The sequence below is a fragment of the Ursus americanus genome, chromosome 21 (genome assembly GCF_024610735.1).
Source record: "Ursus americanus isolate L20-20 chromosome 21, mUrsAme1.1.p, whole genome shotgun sequence".
NCBI classification, from domain to species: domain Eukaryota; kingdom Metazoa; phylum Chordata; class Mammalia; order Carnivora; family Ursidae; genus Ursus; species Ursus americanus.
Genome location: NC_142147.1, coordinates 34614893 through 34639485, shown reverse-complemented (window position 1 = coordinate 34639485; position 24593 = coordinate 34614893). Strand labels below are relative to the sequence as shown.

The 24593-nt window shown below is 45.5% G+C and overlaps 1 protein-coding gene across 1 annotated transcript in view; it reads right to left on the bottom strand.

The window, feature by feature from the left end:
• Positions 1–23968, bottom strand: part of CDH13 (cadherin 13) — a 984218-nt gene extending 960250 nt beyond the window's left edge. Inside the window, exon 1 of the mRNA XM_045796090.2 lies at positions 23803–23968. Within this exon, the coding sequence (XP_045652046.2) occupies positions 23803–23847 (45 nt within the window). The 5' untranslated portion in view covers positions 23848–23968. The remainder of the gene's footprint in view (positions 1–23802) is intronic.
• Positions 23969–24593: the final 625 nt, after the last annotated feature.

Below are 24593 nucleotides of genomic sequence, written 5' to 3'. Positions count from 1 at the left end.
CCAAAATGACAAACCAGTAATGCTTTCCAAGCACAAGACTCCAGAAAAATGGAGATCCAGCTCTACAATTTGATCCTCCCTTCCCAGGACCTAAGCCTTGCTCAGAACAATGATCTTCTTAGAAAGTGCTGTGACATTAGCATGTTCTTAGAACTTTGTTTTTATGACTGTGACTCGCAGAAGGAAGGCAGCAACAATAGGTTACCCCAGCAAGTTCCTGCTTTCAAAGTGCAAATTAGAACTTGTGGCCTTCAAGAAGATGAAAGGACCCAGATTAGACAGAGCTGGTCCTTCCTGAATTCTCAGTCATGTCTGATCTTCCCTCCAGGCCAAGATCATATTTCTAGCAGCCTGTTCAATTGTCAATACCAATAACCAATCCTGAATCCTACAATCCAAGGCCAGAATTACCCTCTCACTGTCCCTGCTGGAAAATCACATGGCTCTGCTTCTCCCATTGAAGGCACAGCCATGAAAAGGTGCTTGCTGAGAGCAAAGAAAATGCACAGGATGGAATGGGAAGCTCTGAGTCCCAGCTCTACTCCATGCAATTACTTGTGCGGCTTTATTCCAATGGCTTCCCCTCTCTGAGTCTCAGTCTCTATACCTGTAAAGTGGGAAAGCAACACCCTTCTGAATGAAGACTGAGACAATGAACAATAAATTCTTTTCTCTGCACTTGGCACACAAAAGGAATTTAATGGGGGCGCCTGGGTGGCACAGCGGTTAAGCGTCTGCCTTCGGCTCAGGGCGTGATCCCGGCGTTATGGGATCGAGCCCCACATCAGGCTCCTCCGCTATGAGCCTGCTTCTTCCTCTCCCCCTCCCCCTGCTTGTGTTCCCTCTCTCGCTGGCTGTCTCTATCTCTGTCAAATAAATAAATAAAATCTTTAAAAAAAAAAAAAAAGGAATTTAATGAATATACACCACCTCTCTCTCCCAATAAAATTGCAACAATGTAGAATCAGAAGACCAGGATTTGAATCCTGGTTCTGCCAATTATTCGCTGACGAAGACAGGTCCCTGATGCTCAGTTTCCTTAACTGCAAAATGTCATCTGTGGCCCCCTGAGGGCTGGGTGACAATCGATGAAGATGTTGTATGTGAGCACGCCTCACAAACCGTGAACTCCTTGGTTATGAAATGAGATGAATCACAGCAGCTCTGACATTCAGAGGCTTGAATTAGACAACTTGTATATAAGTACCTCACAGAGTGCCTGACACATAGATGGTGCTCCATAAATGTTAGTTATTTTAACTTAATTATTAGAGTGGCAGTTAATTAAACAATGATTATTGGAGCACACACAAAAAAAAGATTGTTCTTAGTCTTTCCACCAAATCAAATTTTAGTTCTGTCCTTGGAGAGACTATATCAAGCTGACAGTGACACCCTGGGGCCCTCCTGCCAGCAGGGGTGTGTGTCTAATGGGAGGTGCTCTTTACTACTTCCCTCTTCCCTCAAAACTAAGCAACAGGTAGAGACCAGCTGTGCCAGATAAGGCTCATTAACACAGAAAGAGAAAAACCATTCTAGCCTGACAAAGCACACCCTTCAGTTTTATCCTTTTTTTCTGTTTATTTATTAATTTTTTTTTTTAACTTTCTGACTTAATCTGCTTGCCGCCCTGCCCCACTGGGCCTCCAACCAGCCTGAACTAGGTCTCTCGCAGACTGGAGCCTTAGAGGGTGCCTCTATTGCCTGATGTGCGGATTGATTTTTACACTATGCAAAATCAATCCTGGGCATGCGATTTCTCTGGTGGCTCAGCCTCAGAGAGAACGTTTCCTTGGCAGGTTACAGGATCGCAAAGGGGCAGGAGCGCACCGGCTGAGCACTGATGCAGCTTGCCAGCAGCCAGAGCTGGAGAGGTAGGGGCGTTGGTGAGGAGAAATGACCAGAGAAAGGAATTAAATTGAACCTCTTCATCCCAACAGTGGAACATTTGGGGGCTCAGCTAATCCTGAGCCAAAATAGCCAGGGTAGGGGTTGCACTCTTAAAGGCTAAGTGGCTGGGTTAATAAGGCTTTCAGGATTCCTCATGCCGAGTCTGCTGTGTGCAGACTTCTGCAAGCATCAATTATAAAAGCATAAAACTTTCTGGAATGGAGAAAGGGCACTGAGTTCACGGTGCTTGCTGGGGTCTGACGGATCTTCATCCGCCCCCCGAATCTTCCAAGTGCTTCACTACTTTCCTCCCCTAACCAATCTCCCATGCCTCCAAAACTCCTCTACTTTAATGAGCAGCCTCTGTTTATTAATGGTTTGGTCAAAAAGAACAACAGAAATGTGCACCCCAATATGCCTCATTACAAATTGCAGAAGGTTAGTTTCCAACTAAAAAAAAAGGACATATGGCATAGGCTTTTGCAGAAAATCTATTTTCTCCTAAAGGAAGGGAGAGTTGACCTCTTGCCGTCCCGGGTAGTGCAATGTTGGGGTTCCAGGTATACTTTCTTGGGGCACATTCTTTAAGTGACTGAATTTCAGTTTCTTGACCTGTAGCTTGGGGTTTTTTCCCAGGAAATGGCATTTATGACCATTAAGGCATCAGGATCCCTCACTGGTTTGGATTTACAGTGTGCCAGACACCATGTGAAGAATGATACATGCTTTAGTTCATCCTCCTGAGGAGCCCATGAGATGGGGATTACTACTATCCTCCCCATTTTACAAATGAAGAGACTGAAGCAAACAGAGTTGTGGGGTTTACTAAGGTCACAAGGCGGTGGAGCTGAGTCAAGCCCAAGGAGTCTGGTGTCTTCATTCTTAACCAGTAATTTCTTTACTTTTACTTTTTCCACTTCTCCTTCCACTCCACTATCTTTCCCTTTGTTCTCTTACATTGCCCCTCTTTTCTATTGTTATATCTATTCCTTAGGCTTGCACCTGTTTTTGAGCTCCTACATGGTCTGACTGGTCATTTCATAGATCCTCCTCACAATGTCCTGGACCCTCAACAACCCCATGCAACTTCAATTACTTGACGAGAATGGTCCCCATAAAAAGAACTAGTGACCACACGCTCTTGCAGAATCTAGTGCTTTCTCCAGGTCCCTTTCTTCCTTACCTTCTAAGGTAACTGCAACTTTCTTCTTGAAATTCCCTCTTTTCTTCTTTGACATTATAGTACCCTACATTTTCCCCCTTACACAGTTACCAATCCATCCATCCACCCATCCATCCATCATCTATCCATCCATGCATCCATCCATCCATGAATCCACCCATCCATCCATCATCCATCCATCCACACATCCATCCACCCATGCATCCACCCATCCATCCATGCATATACCCATCTATCCACCCATCTAACTATCCATCTACCCATCCACCCATCCATCCATCTATCATCCATCCATATATGCATACATCCATACAGTTCACTTAACAATTATCTGAACTCAGATTCTCTGTGACCTTGGATAAGTGCCTTTACTTCTCTGACCCTCTCTTATCTCACTTGTAAAACAGAAATACAAAGAACATAGCTTATAGGATTGTGTTAGGTTTAGATGAGACAGTAGATAAACCTGTCTCAAAGATGTGCTCAATATATGTTTGTTGTTCCATTGCCAATTTTCTTTTTTAGATGAAATTGCATAATGTTTTTGGGCTCCCTGCTCGGCAGGGAGTCTGCTTCTCCCTTTCCCTCTGACCCTCTCCCTGCTCCTTCTCTCTCTCTCCTTGCTCTTGCTCTTTCTCTCAAATAAATAAATAACATCTTAAAAAAAGGAAATTACATTGTTTTAATAGTAAGATATACTCAAAATGATTGTTATCACACACTGCAATGCAACTGTAGGCAGGGGAAATAATGTCAGAGTAATCCCTGTATCAGTCAGAATCATTGTTAAAGCACTCTTAAAGTAAAATCTTGGGATCATTTCTGGCATTTTTCCCTTTCTTCCCCATCATCCTCTTAACCACCAAGACTTCTAAAACTGGCCCTTTCCTTTCCACACTCCCTGTGACCTTTATTTGCTCAAAAGGTGAACTTCTTACCTTGGGTCTTCCCCAATCCAATCCATCTTCCACACTACCCACAGGTTAATTTTTCTGAAATATCATTTTCCATTCCCTCCCTCGAAACCTCTGCTGGATCTCCACAACCTATTCTTTAGAAGCTTTTTTTTCCTTCTTTCACTTTTTCATATTTACTGTATTTTTTCATTGTAAATGTAATACACACACATCAATGGAGATTTGTAAAGTAGAGGGAAAGAAATCACTCACAAACCCATTACACGAACAAAACCGCAGTTAGGATTTTGACATATTTCCTTTCAGGTGTCACCCCCTTTCCCATATATAGAGGCTTTTTTTTTTGTTCAGTAGGAATCCTACTCCACACAGACTCTCCTGTTCTGTATCATTTCTCACTCAGGTGATTTCTGCATGCCATTGCTGTCTTCATAAATGCCCTCTTCAATGCCTGTGTAATATTCCATCAAGTCACTTAGCCAGTTGCTATTTGCTAGAATTTAGCTTATTTGTTGAGCACTTAGGAGAGCCAGGCACATGGCAATTTGGGCTATCACATATAATGCAGAGAAGTATTTCTATGTATCTTTTTTTATACTTAGCTCTGTTTCTTTAACATCTCACATGTAGATTCCTGGCCCAAAGGGCATCACTGTTTTTATGCCTTTGGACACTGACTACAGCAGATGCTGAGGGCTTCCCACCTAACCCCCAAGCCCATATCCCTCTGGCCTTTCCATTTAGGGCTGGCCCATTTCCAGTCGGAAAACTCCACACCTCTTTGCTGATGGCTTTCTCTGGGACCAGAGTCCATACCCAGAAGCTCAGCAGTGCTCAAAATCAATGCCACCTGGAACAGCCCCAAAACAATGCCCACCCAGATTTGTGGCATAGAGTCTGGAGCTCCCATGTCCCTCAGGTGGGATAACTCTGAAGTGTTCTACACTGGCTCCCAAGGGTCCCCAAGGGAATTAAGGTCCAAGCAGCCACAGTAGAAACTGGCTGAATAACAGACACTTCACATGGCTGCCCTGTCTTCCTTGCTTCATTTCCCTACCCCCCTACAGTTTTCCCTGAATCACTTCCCAGATGAATTAATTGCACTCAAATCCTTTCAGAATCTGCTTTTGCAAGAACTCAGACTGAGACTGTGACACTTACAAACAAATGGCTAACAACCATCATCTGCTAAATCCTGTCTATTCACCTCCTCAAAGAACCAACTGCCACTTCCTAAGGGCTTATCATTTGCTCAACCAAGATTTTACAGGGTTGTCTTGAATCCCCATGCCAGCAGTATCAGGTAGGCATCATGGCCCTCATTTCATAGACCCGGTAAATGAGGCACAGAGATATTAAGCAACTTGCCCATGGCCACACAGAGCTCCAAGGGCAGAGCTGAGGTCCAAACCAATTCCATCTTCCCCCAAGGCCTGGGCTCCTAACCACCGTGGGTTACTGTCAGGCACTGCCCTGTAGCAGTAGTGAGATCCTTTGGCTAAAGTAACACTGATACTATTAATAGCTGCCATCCCTGTAGCACTGATCCAATTTCACACTGTGTTCACATTTATTGTCACCCAGAACGGCCTCCTTGTTTCCCCCTGAATATGTTATGAGTACTTCTGCCTCAAATTGAACTCATGCTTCCCTCCAGCTTGTAACACTCCCTCTTCCTTATTTCTCCCCCTTTTGGTCTTGATCCCACACCATTTTTGCCTTACTCTGCAATTGTTTGCTACTGACATTCTGACTCTCCCTCTGACCCAGTCTCATCAGTAGATGTGGATGATGGTCAGTCCCACCTAATAGGGTTGAAAGAAAGCATGTAGCACAGCACACGCTTAATCGAAAGCAGTTAACAGATGGCATCTACACAATCAACTGGACCTACAGACTCTCTCCTCCCACCACCTCCTAGACCTCAACGGACTCTTCCTTTTCTTTGCCCCATATTTCACAGACTATTTCAGATCAGGCAACACTAGTAAATTAAAAATCATCTGTAAGGAATCAAAAAAAAATTATCCAAAGCCTGTAGACATGGCCAAAATGATCGATGGAAATCCTTTGACTATCACTCAGGGACAAAGGTCACCAGTACATGTCTAGGTGCATGTTCTTAGCTCATCTTGTTGTTTGCTCTTGATGGAAGTTCCCAGACTCAGTGAACTCACCAGTTACTTGTCAATTTTTGTCCAGTAGAAACAAAAATAATTTGTCTAGTGAAACAGATAACCCCCAAGTTTTAGGCATGTTGCACATTAACTGTTTTTCCCCTAATTCAGCAATCTCATCCAAATATTTCTTTGTCAAATTGCTCAGAAATACCCAAGCTCCTTAAATACCCTCTGAAACCATCATGCATCTTATTGGCTTCCTCATAAATTAATGAATTACTGTTTATATTTACCAGAGAGTCATGGTTTTACCTTCCGAAAAATTATACATGAATAGTAACTTGCTACCAGTTTCCTTTTCACAAAGCCAGCTTTGGACTATGTCTTCTAGAATGGGATGGGGTAGAGACAGTCATTCTGGGTGTGCTGGGTGAGCATGAAGCTTTACACTTAGACCAGGTTTCCTTACACTCACACTACTGACATTTGGGTTGGGGTAATTCTTTGTGGTGGGGGCTGTCCTGTGTACTGTAGGATGCTGAACAGCATCCCTGGCCTCTACCTACCAAATGCCAATATTGCCTTCTCCCCCAGTTGTGACAAGCAAATATGTCTCCAGACATTACCATATGTCCCCTGGGAGACACAATTTCCCCATTTGAGAACCACTGGTTTAGACTATATTTCACAAGTAAGAATCATGGGCAAGATCAGCAAAGATTCATAATGGCACACAAAGAATTATTCTGGATGGGCTTCAAAACCCAATGACTATCGACCTAGCTCTTCTCACAGACCCAGCAGTGTCATTGCCTGTCATTCTCCCCTTGGGTCTGTAATCTCTACAAGGCTCTGCATCTGTCTGGTTCACCTTAGAAACCTTAATTCAAAGAATAGAGCCTAGAATTTAGTAGGTGTCAATTGTGACTAGGGCTTGGGAGTATCATATGTATATATAGAATATATACATGTGTTTATATGTATATGTTATATATGTGTGTATACACATATATGTATATTATATGTGGGCACATATGCTATATATGTATACACCTGTGTGTATATGTGTACACATTATATGTACATACATACATACACATTACATACTATACACACAAACATATAAAATCAAAGGGGTGGCTGCTAAGTCAGATGAAAAATAGCAGACTATGCCGCCCTAAACATGCCACTTTGTCATAAGGATTATTTTCAGCTGAAGGCAACTGAGAAGAAGCAGGCACAAGAAAACCTTACTGTCCTCTTCCTCTTTGCCTAAAAACAAGACCTGAATTTATAAAGGTGTCTCTCATCCCCTCTCTACCAAGAAGGACAGATATTATTTCCTGCAGACAACTTCAGATCCTTACCAATGGAGAAGGCGCTGATTTAAACTCGCATAATAAATCTCTTGTTTTCAACCCCATTACACCCTCACAACTGGCCTCCCCACACCTTTCTCTCTCTTGTCTTTAGCTTAAGATGGTGTTTAAACTGGACTTCTAAGCCACTTCTGAGAGTTTCTCATTTTTTCCGAGTATCTACCATGTACACATGAGGTATACATATTAATAAACTGCTGGTTTTTCTCTTGTTAATCTTCCTTTTCTTTAAAGAGTCTCGGATAAAAATTTAAGATGAGGTTTGCCTCCCCTACACAGACTTCCCAAATGCTTCTTCTGTCATCACCCCAGGTCTTCCAGTCTGCCTGTGTAGACCGCAGCAGTCACTAAAGGCATCCTGTGAACACAGCTCAGGGTCTCCCAGAAGTAAATACTTATGGCCATAATGGGATAGAGCAGAACCTTTGGCCTCCATCCCTGTATCTCTGTGGTTTGCACTTTGTTATCTCCACTTTCTTCAGGGGAGCACAGTTCTTGCCCCAGACACATTTCCCTCCTTAACGCAGAATAACATCAGAAAGGTTTCTTTTCCCACCGCCCAGTGGAACAGAAGGTTTCAAACTTGAGGGAGCAGCAGAACCCCCTGGAAGGCAGGTGTGAAGACATGGATTGCTGGGTCTACCCCAGAAGCTCTGATTCAGTAGACGCTGGGTGGATAATTGCATTTCTAACAAGCTCCCAAGTGATGCTGACACTGCTGGTCCTGATGGGGAAGGCCCAAACCCTGAGACTCCAGAATCCACAGCTTGTTTCCCACATTTACCCTGTGCATCACTATCTCATGACATACTCTATGCAAGAGTTCCCTTACCCTTGGGAATTTCGGAAGAGCATTGGAAATGCAGCTTTGGGGAGTCCCTCTTGAAACTCAAATACACAATAAAGTCTCAGAGATATTCAGTTGTGAAAAACAAAACACAACCTGTTTCATTTCTATGGGTAAGTCCAGGGTTTCCCAAAATATTAGCTAATGCATCTATTTTTTCCAGAACCCTCATTAACATCTCATGGAACAATTACCTCTTCAGAATACACTTTGCAAAACATATTGGAAAATCATACACTCATGTGGTTTTGTAAAATCACCTGTTGCTACCTGGGAAGGCTCTAAGAATCTAGGTGGCCCAGCACTCTCTGCCACCCTGAGGCCAGCCACCTGGGAAGCCAGATCTCAGCCAGAATGCTTTCAATCCCAGCTCCTGTCCCAGCTCAAGTCACAGCTGCTCTTCCAGACCGGAGACCCGGGAAGGTATTTATAGTCCCTTGGCTTTGTCTTTATAAATCCTCACCCTCCAGTACCACAAACAGGCATCCTGGGCCAGATCCAGGGGCAAGCCCTGCTGCCCTTTCCTGCTGTACTGTGCTTGGCTAATGGCTTCGCATCACTCTGCATTTTAAACACGAAAGGCAAATACAAATCATCAACACAAGACTGAAGGCAGAGAGGAATAAATCTCATGTTTACAGAGCTTGGTAATCAAAAGATATCTGGTTGGGGAGGCAGGTGCTGAAGGGGGAGTGTTTTGGGTGGGGGTGGAGGCCTTGATTTGGAGGTGCTGAGTGCCAAGTGTAAGAGCAAAGAGCTCCTTCCCCTGCCTTAGACCTTAGAAAAGGAAAAGATTCCTTTTCATTGCGAGGCCATGAAGTCTTCATCTGAACCAGCCAAGGGGTGCCAAACATTCTTATTAATTTGGATGAATCCTTTCAGCAATCTGATATCAACTTGAGTACAATGCAATTAGCATATCAATTAGTTCTCTCCCCCTCTTCCTCTTCCCTCTTTCCCAGTTCCTGAGCCGCTTTCACTTATTACTTTTAGAAGTCAGCTATACTAACACACATTCTAAGGCACACTAAGACCCTATAGGCTCTGGGTCTTAGTGCCAGTACCCTACACCAGACCCGCCTGGGCCAGAGGGGAATAATAACCAGTGAGCAAAGAAGGATCTTAATCCACTTTGCAAATCTGCAAAATAAAAGTGAAGAACCATTGCTTCATTTCTGATAAGCCGAGTTACCTGTAGCTCTGGTCAACTAGGGTTGCTTTTAATTAATAAAATGTGTGAAAACCAGGATGCTTCAGGCCCAGAACTGCCAGGGTCACTTACAAGCCCCAAGCTCCTCAGTATATGTCTGCCTCAGTTTTCTGATCTCTGAAAGGAGGTTGGATGATAGGGCCCTTTTGAGGAATAGTAGGGTTAATGTAAGTAAAGAGAGTAGAATGCCACTAGCACTTGGTGAGCACCCATAGGAAGGCTCAGGGATGGCCACACAAGAGTCCTGGGGTTGGATGGCCTGAGGTTTGCTTGTTTTTCTGTTGAATAACAGCTCTATTGAAATAAAGCCACATACTATAAGGTTCACCCTGTTAACATATACAATTCTGTGTGTTTTAGTATATTCACACACTTGTTCCACCATCATCACTCTCTCATTCCAGAACACTTCCATCACTCCCAAAAAGAAATCTCATGCACTAGCAGTCACTCCCCATTCCCTGCTCCTCTCACCTGGGGCCCGAGGCAACCAATACTCTACTTTCTGTCTCTATGGATTTCCTTGTTCTGGACAATTCTTTCCATTTCATGGAATCACACAACGCGTGGTCTTTGAGACTGCTCAAGTTTGAATCTCAGCCCCAGAGCTCAAAAGCTGTGTGACCTTTATCCAGTTCTCCTGGAATTTCCCCATCTGTGAAATGGAATTAAAATCACAGTAGATACACGATAAGAGTCTTTAGGAGGATTAAAAGTACTAATTAATACATTTAAAGCACTCACACAGGGCCTAGCTCATAGAAAGCACTACTTAAAGACTGATCTCCAATATTGCTACTACTACTATTATTACTTGTATGCTGTTCCTCTGCTCCAAAGCATGTGGCCAATGGTGGGAACCCAAAGATGAACAGAGCACAGTGAACACAACTCTTACCCTCCCCAGTACACAGCCTGGTGGGAATCATATGATTAAGAAACCAGCTTGAATGAATACAGTGAAGTCTTATCATATGCACATTTAACTAATGGAAATCCAGCTCTTCCACCAAAAAGAGAAGGAAAAAGAACAATTTAAACACTGCAATTAAATTCTGCAAAATTATATCTTGCCTATATTCTTTATTATGCACTGTACATTACGGCATGCATTATACATTGTTACATGTTGATTACAGTGCAGGGATGCATATGCAAAGCCATACACACTGCAATTTAATGGGCAACTTAAGATATTTCAAGGTTAATGACAACTCTGTGTTTGCCTTAAACCTTGACTTTATAATCTAACCCCTGAGTAAAACACAACTCTATTGTGTGTCAACAACAGTAACAATTCAGAATGATTCCAGACACATGAAATCAACCAACGAGCCATTGGTTGAGGTGGGCTACAGCAGGTTCCAGGTGGTCAACACCGATTTGCCAAGCACAACTTCTGCCCTCCACAAACTCACAGTCTCATGTAAGCATAATCACAAGAGGTGGTGAATGGCAGAATGGGGTTTAAGAAACAGATGGAAATAATCTCTTGCCCTATTAGCTGACAAGACAGGCAGATAGATACCAGAAGGACTGTGCTTTCCACAGAACTCACCACATGACACACATCATGTATCTGCCTGTTTGCTTTTTATTGTCTCTCCCCTCAACCAGTATGGAAGCTCACCGGGTTAGGGACTTTGTGTACATTGCTTATATCTGTATTCCCAATGCTGAGAAGAGTGTTGAGTACTCAGTGGGTGGTCAGTAAGATTTGCTGGTGAATGGCTGAATGAGGGTAACTGCTCAGACAATCTCCACCTTCTCCCATCTTATGTCCCCAAACACTCATAGTCTGTTCCTCCAACCTCAGGTTGCTTATTCCTTAATTGTTTATAAGTAGTGGGAATATATTCATGTCAAAGATGAGGTCCAACATCGCATTCCAGGGCTTTGGCATACTGGTACCATCTAGTGGGAAAGAGAGTATCTGCAGGTGGGTGCTAAACCAAACTTAGTGGGTTTGAAAAAAACAACCATAACCCTTTCCTTTAACATAAGCTCTACTGAGAAAGTTTCTGGTAACATATACAGAGGCAACTGGAATCTCTTATAAACTCATGCTCTACTCAGGGCATATACTGCCAGTCCAAGCACCTGTCACGCCTCTCTATTTTTCTGCTCAGGACTTTTCCAAAACCATGGTTGCTCCCCCAGAGCCACAAAGGCTCATCAGTGAAGCACAGAGAAATTAATGTTGCCAGGGGGCACCCTCGACCAATGGAAGATGAGCATAGTGGATACACACCCGAGCCTCCTATCCAGCAAAGGGACTCTTCCGAAGCAAGTTTTACAGAGTTCTTCTGAGGGGCCCTAGCAGTAATGAGCCCCAGCTGCCCATGACAGAAACCAGCTCAATGACATGCTCTTTCTTGGCTTTCCTCTTCTTGTTCCTCACTTCTGTGTCTTAGAATCATCTTTCAGATTACCTCCCTGCATCCAAGCCTGTAACTCCAACACTGTTTGGAGAAATGCAACCGAAGATACAGTGTTTAACACCAGTACACCTTTGGGTGGTGAGGAAACCTTAAAAATTATAGTCCAGATAATTACTACAAAAGCTAAATTATTATGTATTTTAGTGGTTGTCCGAGAATTAGGTTCCTTAGTTCATCTTTACCTTGATCAAGGTTAACATGGAATAATCCCATGGTACTACCTTCCTTAAGAAGTACCACATTCTCGTGGAAACAACAAAGAAAATGTCTGGTTTCTCTCCCTGGGCGTGACCCTATCCCAATTTGACCAACTGGTGAGGTGGCTAATGGTTTTGATTAGAAGTTGGCAAACTACAGCCTGAAGGCCAAATCCAGCTCTGCCTGTTTTTCTAAATAAAGTTTTATTGGAACAGAGCCCAGCCCAGCCCATTTGTTCACATATTGTGTGTGCCTGTTTTTATGCTACATTGATACGTTGAGTAACTGCAAAAAAGACATATATTTATCCTACAGACATATATTTATTCTTTACAGAAAAGGATTACCTACCTATAGTTTAAATCATTGGTTGCCATATTTTCAGAATCCCAAAAGCAAAATTTCAAGAAAAAGAAAAAATAGAGAATGGACAAAGTTTTGCCAACAATACTTTACCACTCTATTTACCATGATAAATAGAAGACAAAAATGGGATAGGCAGTTCGTTAATCAACTTTTTACAAACAATAGGACATTTCATCCCTAAAAAGTAGAAACGGCATTGCATCAGAACAACGAACTTTCTATCCCAAGAGAGGGCTGTGGATAAACTCAGAACAACTGCCCATCCCATTTTAATTGTTTTACAGCACCGTCACTAGCCAAAATTACTGTATTTACTTATTTTTGCTGTTTACTCTGTTTCTCCCTCAGTAGAACGTAGACTCCATGAGGGCAGGCAAGCTTGTCTTTCTTAATCACTGCTGCTCACCCAGTATAAAGCTTCATGCTTGAGATACAGAGGTTGATCAGTTAATATTTGTTAAATGAATGACTTAAACATGAAATGTACAAATTGGGGTGCACAGATACAAACGTCCTGAGAGAGGCAGAAATGCAAGGCCACCATGCGGAGTGGTAAGGCCTGGGTCAAAGGGGGGGAATATGCCCATCCACCTGCACAGGGACTCTGTGCATGCTCCCTGCTCTGTCACCAGTGCATAAGACAGTGTCTGGCACATAATAGGCATTCAACAAATGTTCATGGAATCAATGGCTAGCCTGACTAAAGGCACTTAAATTGAATTTAAAGGGGGGGGGGAGAAAACTCTGTTGGTAAACAGAACTACACTTGAGGTTAGATTCAGTTCCGTTGCAATGCCCAATAGATCGGTTTGTCTCAATATAGCTCCAGGCTGTATATTACTCATTTTCTATAGACTAGGGAAAACGTTATTGTAGAAAGTAGCACTCAGGATACACTGGAGCTCCTTGGCACCCCTGGGGAGGAATGCCATCCAGCCTTAGAGCTTAGCAGCAGGCAGGAAACCACCAGCAAATTTACCACTAGAGAATTTGCCTGCACTGAAGCTGCAAAGGAGCCACACCCTAACGGGGTCCTGTGTGGCTCCTCTTAGTAAGATGGCCATTCTTGCTGGCTGAAGCATGCTGTATGGGTGGGTTGTTCACCCCTGGTCAAAAACAAGGACTCAGTGACAACACAAATAACCCTGGGCTAACCCAGGTTGCAACCATTAACCCAGACAGGAGACCCAGGTCCCAGGCCCCCTTTTAGACACCAGGAATTCAAAAATGGGGTCACTACATGCAGCCATTTTGACTCCAGGAGAGCCAGAAAACAAAATGGTCAAAGAAGAAAATTCTTACATCATGTGGGGGGGATGAAGGAGGAAGCTTTTATACATGAGTGAAATATGGAAGAAAATGCACATGCACAGGAATCAGAAAAGCAAGGGTTCAATCCCTGGTCCCAGTTCTTAGTGGCTTGTGTGGCCTTAGGCAAATGACTCAACCACTCTGAACTTTTCATTGCATATAAAATAAGGATAAAATAGTTGTCCCTAAGTGTTGTAATAAAGATTTGACATAATGTATGCAACTGGCACATAACAATAAATTGTAAAGTTGCTACAGGTATTTTGATATATTTTAAATAATAATCATAATCATAAGGGCTCGTGGTACTGACATGTACACCCACACACACAATGCCCTAATAAAGCCTCCAGGGAAACAGCTGCTGAGAAGATACATCTAGAAGATAAGATCCCACCAGATCAAATGATTTTATGAGGCATGAAATCCCCAGGGGAAGGATGTTTGGGGAGCTACCAATATGGGAATTGGCAAATCCTTCCCCAGAGAGCAAACTTTATTTTTTTTAACGTCCATGCATTTTAAATACACAAGCATTTTTTCCCCTCTGAGTTAGTCAGATGATCAAGGCCAAGGCCGCATGGTACCTGAAAGCTACAAGTTCCCCTGGAGCGCAGTGTGTGAAAGTTAATACAGCCAACATTCCTTTAAGCACCCAGCATCTGCCAATCATGGATGAAGTCACAAGCATATGCTTATTTAACCAAAACCCTGCTGGGCAGGTCTCTCCTTGTTCAGACAGACACAGGAGGAAACAGAAGAGGAAACGCAGCATGCAAATGGCCAGGATTCAAACTCACTTCTTAAAATCTCAGAAGTCTCCTTAACTCTCCTAAGCAATCTGAGACGCCTGCTCCTCTGAGTCCTGGCAGACCAGAGGCCCTGATTCACCTCCAGCATTTTCCCTATTCAGGACCACGTATGTATTCATCTCTGAATTCCAAATTAGCAGCATTCTTGGCACTGGGTAGAGTGTACTAACTATGGGAAGAAAGATGAAAAGATGGATGGAAGGGGGGTGGGAGGAAGGGGAAGGTGAAAGAATGGGAGGGAAGACAAAGCAATCAACCCTTCAATGCTGTTTTAGTCCCTGTTGCTTCCTATGGTAACAATTACCAAGTTCGTATTATTTCAGCTATTTATTTTCTTGTTTCTTTTTTAAAAAAGATTTTACTTATTCATTTGAGAGAGAGAGAGCAAGCATGGGGGCGGGGGGTGGGCAGAGGTTGAAGGAGAAGCAGGTTCCCCACTGAGCAGGGAGCCCGAAGTGGGGCTCGATCCCAGGACTCTGGGATTACGACCTGAGCCGAAGGCAGACACTTCACTGACTGAACCACCCAGGTGCCCCATAAAACATATTTTCTTGTTTCTTAATGGCTGCCCTCAGTAGATGGCAAGCCCCACGAGAACACGCCCTATGCCCATCTTGCTTACCTCTGAATTCCCTAAGTGCCTCAAGAAATGCAGACACACGTGCCTCCCTCACCTTCTGAGGGTAAAGTGCCACTTTTTTTTTTTTTTTTTAAGAGAAGCCAGTTGTTAAACATTTACCAACATACCACTCCCTGGCACCCCGATGAAGATTCGGCTATTCCACCTGGAAACATAAGAGTCACCAAGGCCAAATCCAACACGCTGAGATGAAGACTTGTTAACATTCGCAAAGTGATTGCTGAAAGTAGTAGACCATTATTTGCTTCACGTAAGAAATATTTCTAGTGCTGTTGATTGAATGTTCAAGAAATGATTAAAGGGCTTGGCAATGTTTCTCCCAAATATCTTTTGCATGAAAAGCCTCAGAGATTGGTTAATTATAGAGGCTACACATCAGTCTCTCTAGACAAGGGCATTTCCAAGCCCCCACAGTGCCCATCCCAGATGCGAGCACGGATTGGATCTGTGGGCATTAGTGTAACTGGGGCCTGGGGCACCTCTCCTGAGGAGCATTACTGCAGCCTGGCTAACACCCCCATGGAAACGGCCCTCAGACCCTGTTTATAATGTCAAACACCTGGGTTCCTTGTTTGGGCAATTGGCAAGAAGCTGCCAGTTGAAAGAGTCAGAACTCAAGCTTGCTCCTTAACCCCTCCCTGGCCCTTGCTCTGCCATCTCTGAACGCAGCTACCCAGCCCTGCCAGGTTCTACTTTTAATGTCTCTTGGATGCTCTGAGTGATGCATCTGTTTCCCTCTGCACTGCCACCCCCATGATCTCAGGCCTGGACTGGCTTCTCCCTTCCACTCGTACCCAGCATCAATCCATCTGCTACACTACAGCCAGGGTGACCTTTTCAAAATGGAAATCTGACCTTGTCACACTACACCCTCTGCTTGTTACTTTCAATGGCTGCTCATTGCTCCATAACAAACACTAAAAACCCTGTGGTGGCTGCCGATGCCCCAGTGGCTCCAGCACCACTCAACAGCTCCTGATATCATCCTCTTTCGGCTATGCAGGATTTCTTCCTGCATAGAGACTTCCCCCAGGCTGTGCCTTTTGCCTGGAATGCTTTTCCCTGCCTACACCTTCTCGTGTTCCCTTGTATATAAACCTCACTACTCCAGACTGTGGCTCAAGCATCAGGCTATGAAGGAAGCCTCCCAAGTCCTTCATCTGAATCTGATGCCTTTCTTATATTCATTCATTCATTCATTCATTCATCCATTCATTCATATTTGCTGAAGGCCTGCTGCACACCAGCACTGTTCCAGGCCCTGGGGATGCAGGGCCTAGACCAATTAGACAGCAGTATGTGTTCTAATGGAGCTTATATTTTAGTGGGGGAGAAAGACAAGGCACAGATGAGCAAAACACACAGGATAGCACACCTCACACAATTGCATTTTCTTCCATTATAGCAGTTGTCTCTGTTTTGAATTATTCCTGAATTGACAGTGATCTCCCCTGCCAGGGGGTCTCTCAGGGTCTGAACCCCAAGAGAACAGAGACTGGGTCGGCCTCACTAGTAGTTGTAACCTGAGCACATAGTAGGTCCTCCGTGGACATCACAGATAATGAGAGTCCACTTACTTCCAGCTAAATCTCCCTGAAGTTAAGTTACTTGAGTCCTTGGGGCTTAGGAGGTACAGTCCCTAATGACTGAATCCCTAATGCCTCCCTGCCCTTTGGGAAGATTTCCTGCCGGCCCTCTGGCTGTAATTCTGAGTCAGAGCAGGAGCCTGCTAAGTTTTTTTGAAAAGGGCCAAATAGTAAATATTTTAGGCTTTGTGGGCCGTATGGTATCAACCCTGTTGTTATAGCACAAGCTCAGCCACAGACAATTATATAAATGAATGGGCATGGCTATAGTCCAATAAAACTATTTATAAAAACAGGCTGCAGGCAAGAATTGGCCCATAGGCCACAGTTTGCAACCCCTGAGTTAGATGATCCCAGATGCCCCACAGCTTACAGCAGTTGAAGGCAGAGCCTATGTGGCCTGAGACAGCTCCGGGTCCTGTTGCCAGGGTCCAGCCACTTTCTGCAGGCCCTACACCAGTGGACAGGGAGACGACCACAGAAGCTCAAGCTTCAGGCATTTTTTGCAGGCACCATCTCCTGCAGCACACGGAAAAGCAGTTCCCTGCCACCCCCAGAGGAAAGAGACTAGCCTGGAGGCCGCATAAGGCAGGCATGGAGGCTGCCACATTCCTTGCAGGGTCCCCAGGCTCCTCCAGAGGCTGAGCTCATTTCCTGGCCCTGCCCAGGCATGTGGCAGGGCTGCTCTCAACTGAGCAGCTGCTGCCCTCCACCCCAGCCCGGACTACACTCAGCTGGGAGACACAGGGGCTTTGTGCTTCTGTAACAGATTGGGTGACGCTTGCTGGGGCCTTTGAAATGAGACATGACATGTCAAAACGTGCCTATTGCTAATGCTAATTTTCAGGAATTTGACTTCTGTTGGCAAGTGACAAAGGAAAAACAATTATGTTTTTGTTTGTTTTTTTGGTGTGTGTGTGATTATATTTACGCTGATCTTTGGGATCTGAGGCTATGGAAAACAAGTTATCAGAGGCTTACCTATTGGTAAGGGATGGGTGGACAGATTAATCTAGTATTTATGGAGGCAGATGACATTAATTCTAGCATTAACACTACGTGAAGACTATGTTGGGTGTTAACTGCGAAAAGCAGTTATAAGAACATCACGCAAATTCCAACTGGTGGTAGAGGTGACACTGTCTCATGTATAAAAGTGGTCTAAGCAACAAACCTACAGAGCTAACATTACCCTGAAGTTAGAAATGCTCTGAGAGCTAACTCAGTGCTCCTGGAGTCCCCTGCAGGGCTGAGTACAAGAAGTTATTGTGAGGTTCTGATGACACTCACATCGCGGGTGAGCAACACTGTGGGAATGACAATGCCACTGTCACTGTACTCCAAGGGTACTGATGCTCTTGGTATAACACTAGGCACAGTGTACTGGGCCCTACCTAATATCCAGTACTCCCAGAGCCCCTCGACTGCAATGTTTTGGATGTACCAACACTCTCGTGTACCCACATTGGTTTACTCAAAGCTGCAGTGTGTCACTTCTCTGGGTGTAACTATTACTCATGGAACAATGACATGAGTGTCCCAATGCTCTGGGACCTCTAGTCACACAATGGCACTGATGGTAGTAATGTTCTCGGGACAGAGGTGTGGATCCCCTTGATCACGTTCTTCCAAAGCAAGTCTCAATCTAGTTCAATCACAGTGATCAGAAAGAGGCTTGCCCCTTCCTTTTCAAGTAGCCCATCACAAAAACCTGACTGTATCAATTTGATTAAGCCTCAAAATTTGTGAAAGCAGAAGTTCCCAACACAAATGGCCACTGGGCCAGTGGGTAGAAATATGTACAACTGGCTGGATGAGAAGTGAGGACTGTGGCAAATTACAGAAGCATGTCCTTCCTAAAGGGGGCAGTAGTAACTTGGCTCTAGTGAAATGTGGCCAAATGGGAATGAAGCTCTAGGATTGCCTGGCCTTCTGACATTTAAAGAAATCCGAGAAACCTGGGTTTTTTTAATTTACAATTTCCCACTTTTCAAAACATCTAGACAAACAAGATACATCCGTGAGCTCCATTTGGCCTGTGGCTGCTACTTTACCAGCTTTGCCCAGAAGCCAGAGTTGCAGAATCGGGATGGATGAGCTTCAGCACCAAGCAGATATCTCAAGGTTCAACCTGCTAAGCCAAAGGGTGACCCATTGACTAACATGAGCCCTGGCTCAGTCTGTGTTTCAAGTTGGAAATGTCATTTCTTCTCCTCCCAAGCCTGCCCTTAGCTGCTTCTCTCTGTAGAGAAAGAAATTGCTTTCTACCCTAACCCTAGCATAAAGCCACTACTTAGTGCCTAAGGAAGGGGATCCTACAGTCCAGCCCATCATCATTTGCGCTGTCTGCTCAGGGAGGGGGAGTCAGGCCTGGGATCCCTAGGTAGCTACAGAGGAGACAGGCTGCAGGGGATTGTATTGGCAGTATCCTTCGAGAGGGTCAGATTCTCTGAGGCATGTGGGCACCTTGCCCACAGCTAAGTGGAAACAATGCCAAAACTGGTCACTTGATTTGATTCTGCCCAACTGATTATTGTAATTGGATGACAGACATATTTCCCTCTCCTTTTCAACTGGCGCTGGAGGGTGAGCAAATCTGGTTCATGAGTCATTCTTCTGGGTAGTTACCTAATGGGGAAGATTATCTCCTTTCACAGGCGAGCTGTGCCTGCCTTTTGGCTGCCTGAAGAGTAAAACCAGGTCCAAACAAAATCAAATGCCAGGAAATTTCAGAACTTCCCCACATTTCATAGGGCATTGTCTACAAAGGTCTTTCAAACGTTCCCTGCTCTATTACTCAGAGGGGATACATAGTTGCAGAATAAAACAGAAAGGAACCAACTACAATAGGGAATAAAGGGGGAAAGAAAAGAGGAAAGATACTCAGTGCAAAATGGCAGGACTTCTCATTGGGGGAGCCTGTAACAAATAATTGGGAATAAGGAGAATAGTTGGGTTTTGATGGAGCTACTACACTGAAGTTCTTTAAAATATAGAAGCTGTAGATTCAGAATTTTGTAATGCTGTGAATGGAGCCCTCTTCTGGAGAAATTTTTCGACAGGTATTAAAACAAGATCAAAACACACAGAGATGGACATACACAGGCACAAAGAAATAGGAAATACTGTGGCTATGTAGATGATGTGACTGTCACTGAATCCATGGTTTGTCATTTTCCTTCCCTTCACCTAATAGAAATTAACTGGACTCTCCAAGCAACTGTCTTTTTGGAAGCAGGGAAAGAAGGAAGGATATTCCCAAAAACCAAGCTGCACTTTTACCTAAAGAGTGAACCTCAAACTGAGATTCAGTGCACACATGCAAATGCTGGTACTTTATATACTGCAGTTACTGGGTACATTGGTTTGCTGGGCAATTCCACTATAATGCATAGGAGATACTTCTAGAAGGAAATAGATTTTATTTAATGGAAAACCCAAAGGCTAAAGATAGAAAAGGAGAGAAGGGAGGGAGGCAGAGCAGAAGAGATTAGCTAAGATGACTGTTGGGCTTTTAATATAGACTGTGGCATTACATAAACTCCAGATCACATATTCAGCCTTGCAGTTTATTAAATCTCTCTGGGGACTTGCTAAAAAAAAAAAAATTGTTCAGACATGTGAACTCTACCACTTTGATTCTTTTCACAACTTATGTCTCTGTTTCCCCAGTGCTTTTGAAATCTTATGGGCTGTCACATGTTGAGGCCATCCGAGGGCAGGGGATGCTCTCTGCCACTCCCATAGTCTTTTCTCCTTATCAGAACAGTTCTGCAAATAAACACTGCCCTTAACATATAATAAATGATGCTTCAGGGGTACTAAAAACACTGATTCTCATTTAAAATCCTGAAAATCAAGATTCTGACTCCAAAAAAGAACTCCCCCATTTTAAATCAACATCTCAGAATTCTGTGGAACATTTTTGGTCACTCCCAAGTGACTGCTCTCCAAACCTGAACCACTCCCTAAAATTCTAATTCTTGGGGGATTACTCATTCATTGTTAGAACTTTTGGCTAGTTGCAAGTGATACCCAAATGGGGGTTGGAGGAGTGGGAATCATACTTACAGTGTAATTTCTATGTCAGGGCTCCTTGATCTGTTCCACATTCATTATTTATCATAGCTAAATGCCAGAGGCCACTTCTGGGACAGCCCTTCCCAAAACACCCCAGGGGAGAAGAGAGGTGACTGCTCCTTGACTTTGCCAGCTTCCAGCCATTGTTACTTAGAATTCTTCTTCCCCCTTCCAAAATGCCTAAAACAGCAACCAGCCAATAAACGTACAGAGATTGATGGCTTCCAAAGCCGGACCCAGGGTATTACAACTGCAGTGGAAAAACACATACATGCTTGCCTGAACACCACTTAGGACCAAGTGACTAATTCACTTTATTACATTGTTTTTCCCTTTCTTCTGTTTTCTCTCTGCCTCGAGAAAGTTTTGTTTTTGCTTGTTGACTCAAAGGTTCCAAGACTTTCCCCACTTTTCACTATGGCACACAGAGCTGTGCACTTGAACCTCTTGCCGATTAAGTGAATTGCACCAGAATGATTTCTCTGCAAGGTGCTGTTGCAAACAGGATATCAACTAGTGTCCTAATGTGGACATCTGCTCTGATTATGCATCACAATCTAAGAGAGAAACAAGCCTCAGAGAGCAGGCAATTCAATTCCCGGGAAAACCTCTGCTTCCCCATGCTAAGGAACTGAGTGAGCTGACAGCCTTCAGACCCACCTGTGCCATCTGGGCCCAGCGAGAGAAGACACACCAGTTGCTTTACCAAAAGTATCACGTGAGAAGCTCCTAGTGCACAGGGATTGCTGGGTGCTACCATGTGGTCTGCCTGGCTCAAAGGGAGGCATAACTTTGGGCAAGCCCTGGAATCCTAACTGAGGTCCAAGCATGCTGAGAGAGAAAAGGACTCTAAAGTCCTGGGGAAAGGCTGTGGTAAGTGCTCCCACACACTAACGGTTCCTAGTGTGCCAGGCCTCCTGGTAAATGCATTACCTAGGACATCCTGTTGAATCCCAGGAAGGTGATAAGATTATTTTACAGTGGAGAATCAGAAAGCTCAGCGATATTAAACAACTTGCCCAGGGTGGTACCACCAGCATATGGCAGAGAGGATCTGTCTGAATCAGAGGCACATTCTGAACCACCCTACTAAATGGGGATATATATATATATATATATACACACACACATATAGCCTCAGGGACGGTCAGACTCCAGGAAGTCTGGAAAACAGGTTCACGGGCAGATATAGGATTTGTGGCAGGATTTAAGGTTACAGGGATCCCCCCAGAGAAGCAGCCAGCAAAGCTCTGGTGTTAGAGGAGTATAACTGCGCAGTCCTGAATGGGGGCTGTGTATCCAGGGAAGACAGAAATCCTAAGTGGGGGAGGGGCTCAGCAGCCGGCACCTTACCCTGCCCCCAGGCACTAGCATTCACCCTCTAACCCCCACTTCACAGCATTTCCATGGTCACTGTGCTCCTTCCTGGGACACTGGCTCAATTCCAAAGTCTAACCCCAACATTGATCTAGCAGTAGCCTCCCTTAGAAGGCTCCACATACCAGCCAGCCCTTGCCTGGGATCCTAGCTGCCTCACAACACCCCCTCCCCCGCCCCCCCCCAACCACCACACTCACACGTGTGCCTGTTCCCCTGGCACTCAGGAGTCCTGGCCAGGAACTCAACACCCATTCCTAGCACCCAAAGGCACTTCCTGTCTCCTTCCCTCCTCTCTATCTGGCCCTGCCTTGATCTTACCCACCCACTTGTAGGCTGCCAGCTCACCCGGAGTCCCATAGGCTTCACGGGAGGCCTTGGGGGACTGGGTCACATTGCTCTCAGAAACCACAGGCCCCAAGGCAGGGCTGGGCGTGCCCCTCAGCTGCCAGCGCCTCCAGTCTGGCCTCCCGGGAGTACTGCTTTCCTGCACACAAACTTCCAGAGATCTTTGAGATACAGAGGTGGTTGCCCAAAAACCAAGTATCCATCGCACCCCGCCCCCCATCCTCTCCTGGGTCACAGACCCTTCCCTCGTGTCTCAGCGCTCTGAGGGTTAACAGGCAGCTGCAGCCCTGGTGGGCAAGGCTTGAACTTTTCTCTGCGCTCCACGCTCGCAGGGGAAGACAGCAGAGGCGGCAGTCGGGGCTCCAAGCCGGAGCTCCAGCTGGCTGGACAAAGGGGGCGCGGGGGGCTGGGGCCTACGTCTTGGCGGGGGGTGGGTTTGGCGGGGGGATGCGCTCCAGGCCCGAGGTCGGGAGTTAAAGAACCCCGCTGCGGGCGCGGCCAGAGCCCGCGCCTTTGAGCGACAGCAGCAGCCGGGCTGCAGCGCTAGGCAGGCGGGAGGGAGGCGCCTTCCAGAGAGCCGCGGGGCTGGGCGAGGGGGCCCGGGCGCCCCGGGAAGTCGGCGATGCCAGGCCGGCCTCTCCAGCCCAGCAGCCCGCAATCCGGACCCGAGCCGCGCTTCCCTGCTCCGCGCTGCGCTGGGGGAAACCACGACTCCTTGGAGTCGCCTCCAACTGAGTCTTTCTCCAATGCATGAGCCTCCGGAGGAGGCGAATCAAAGTTACCCCACTTGATGTAGGCGAGAATGTCGCCCCTGCTTGCAAAAAAAAAAAGGGGGGGGGGGGACTCGGGAGCTCTCGCCTCCTCCCGCAAACGTGTGTACACACACACACCGAGGCAACCTGGAGTGGGAAAGCAGGACCAACCCCCCCCCCCCAGCATCTCCGGGGCTGTGAATGACCTCCCTTTGAGCCCCAGGCTTTCTTGCCGCCGCGCCCCAAAGTCCCCCGACCCCCGAAAGACCCCTCGCCCAGCCCGCGCCAGGCGATCTGAATGCAGAAACCGGGCGCGAGGTGCGCCCCGCAGCCCCTCTTCCTTACCTGGGACAGGAGAACGCACAGAAGGAGCGGAGTTCTCGGCTGCATTTTGCCCGACTAGAAGCGCCCGGCGGCGTTTTCATTCATGCACTTGGCTGCACTGAGCATATTTTCCGTGGGAGCCAGGCTTTGAGGAGAGGCTCTGCCTCACCAGCCAGCCAACTTCCCAAATAGATCAGCGGCAGCATCACGAAAGCATTGGGTAGAGGCTGATGACCAGGACCAATGGCTTTACAAGACGGATTCCTTCATAAAGCTCCCTCGTTTTGCATGGCAGATACAGGGCGAGCACCTCGCACAGAGGGAGCCCCTCGGAGGAGGCAGCCCCTTTGCTTTTTTGGACTGTTGGGGCCCAGCCTCACAAATCACGCTGGGCAACGCCAGCCGATTCCACTTTTGCAGGGAATGGAATTGCACCGGGGACTGGTGAACACTTCCAGCCCGGTGCAAAAAGATTCTCTTTATTAAAATGTTAATAAGATCCACTCTAATTCCAATAAATCAAATAAAATGAACCCAGCAGTTCCAGCCCTTTCCACGCCTGGAGAGACTTGGTGGTGGATTTTTTTTTCTTTTTTTCTTTCTTTCTTTCTTTCTTTCTTCCTTCCTTCCTTTTTTTTTTTTTTTTTTCCTTCCTAATGTGGCCAAAGTCATGATGGTGTTTGGTGTTTCCTAGCCATCTCACAAATCACAAAGACGACAGATCAATTCTCACTTGCAGAAAAAAATCCATCAAGGGGCAATAGATTTTATTAACTGCTCAGGTGAGAGTCTGACTGGCCGCCTATTCCACA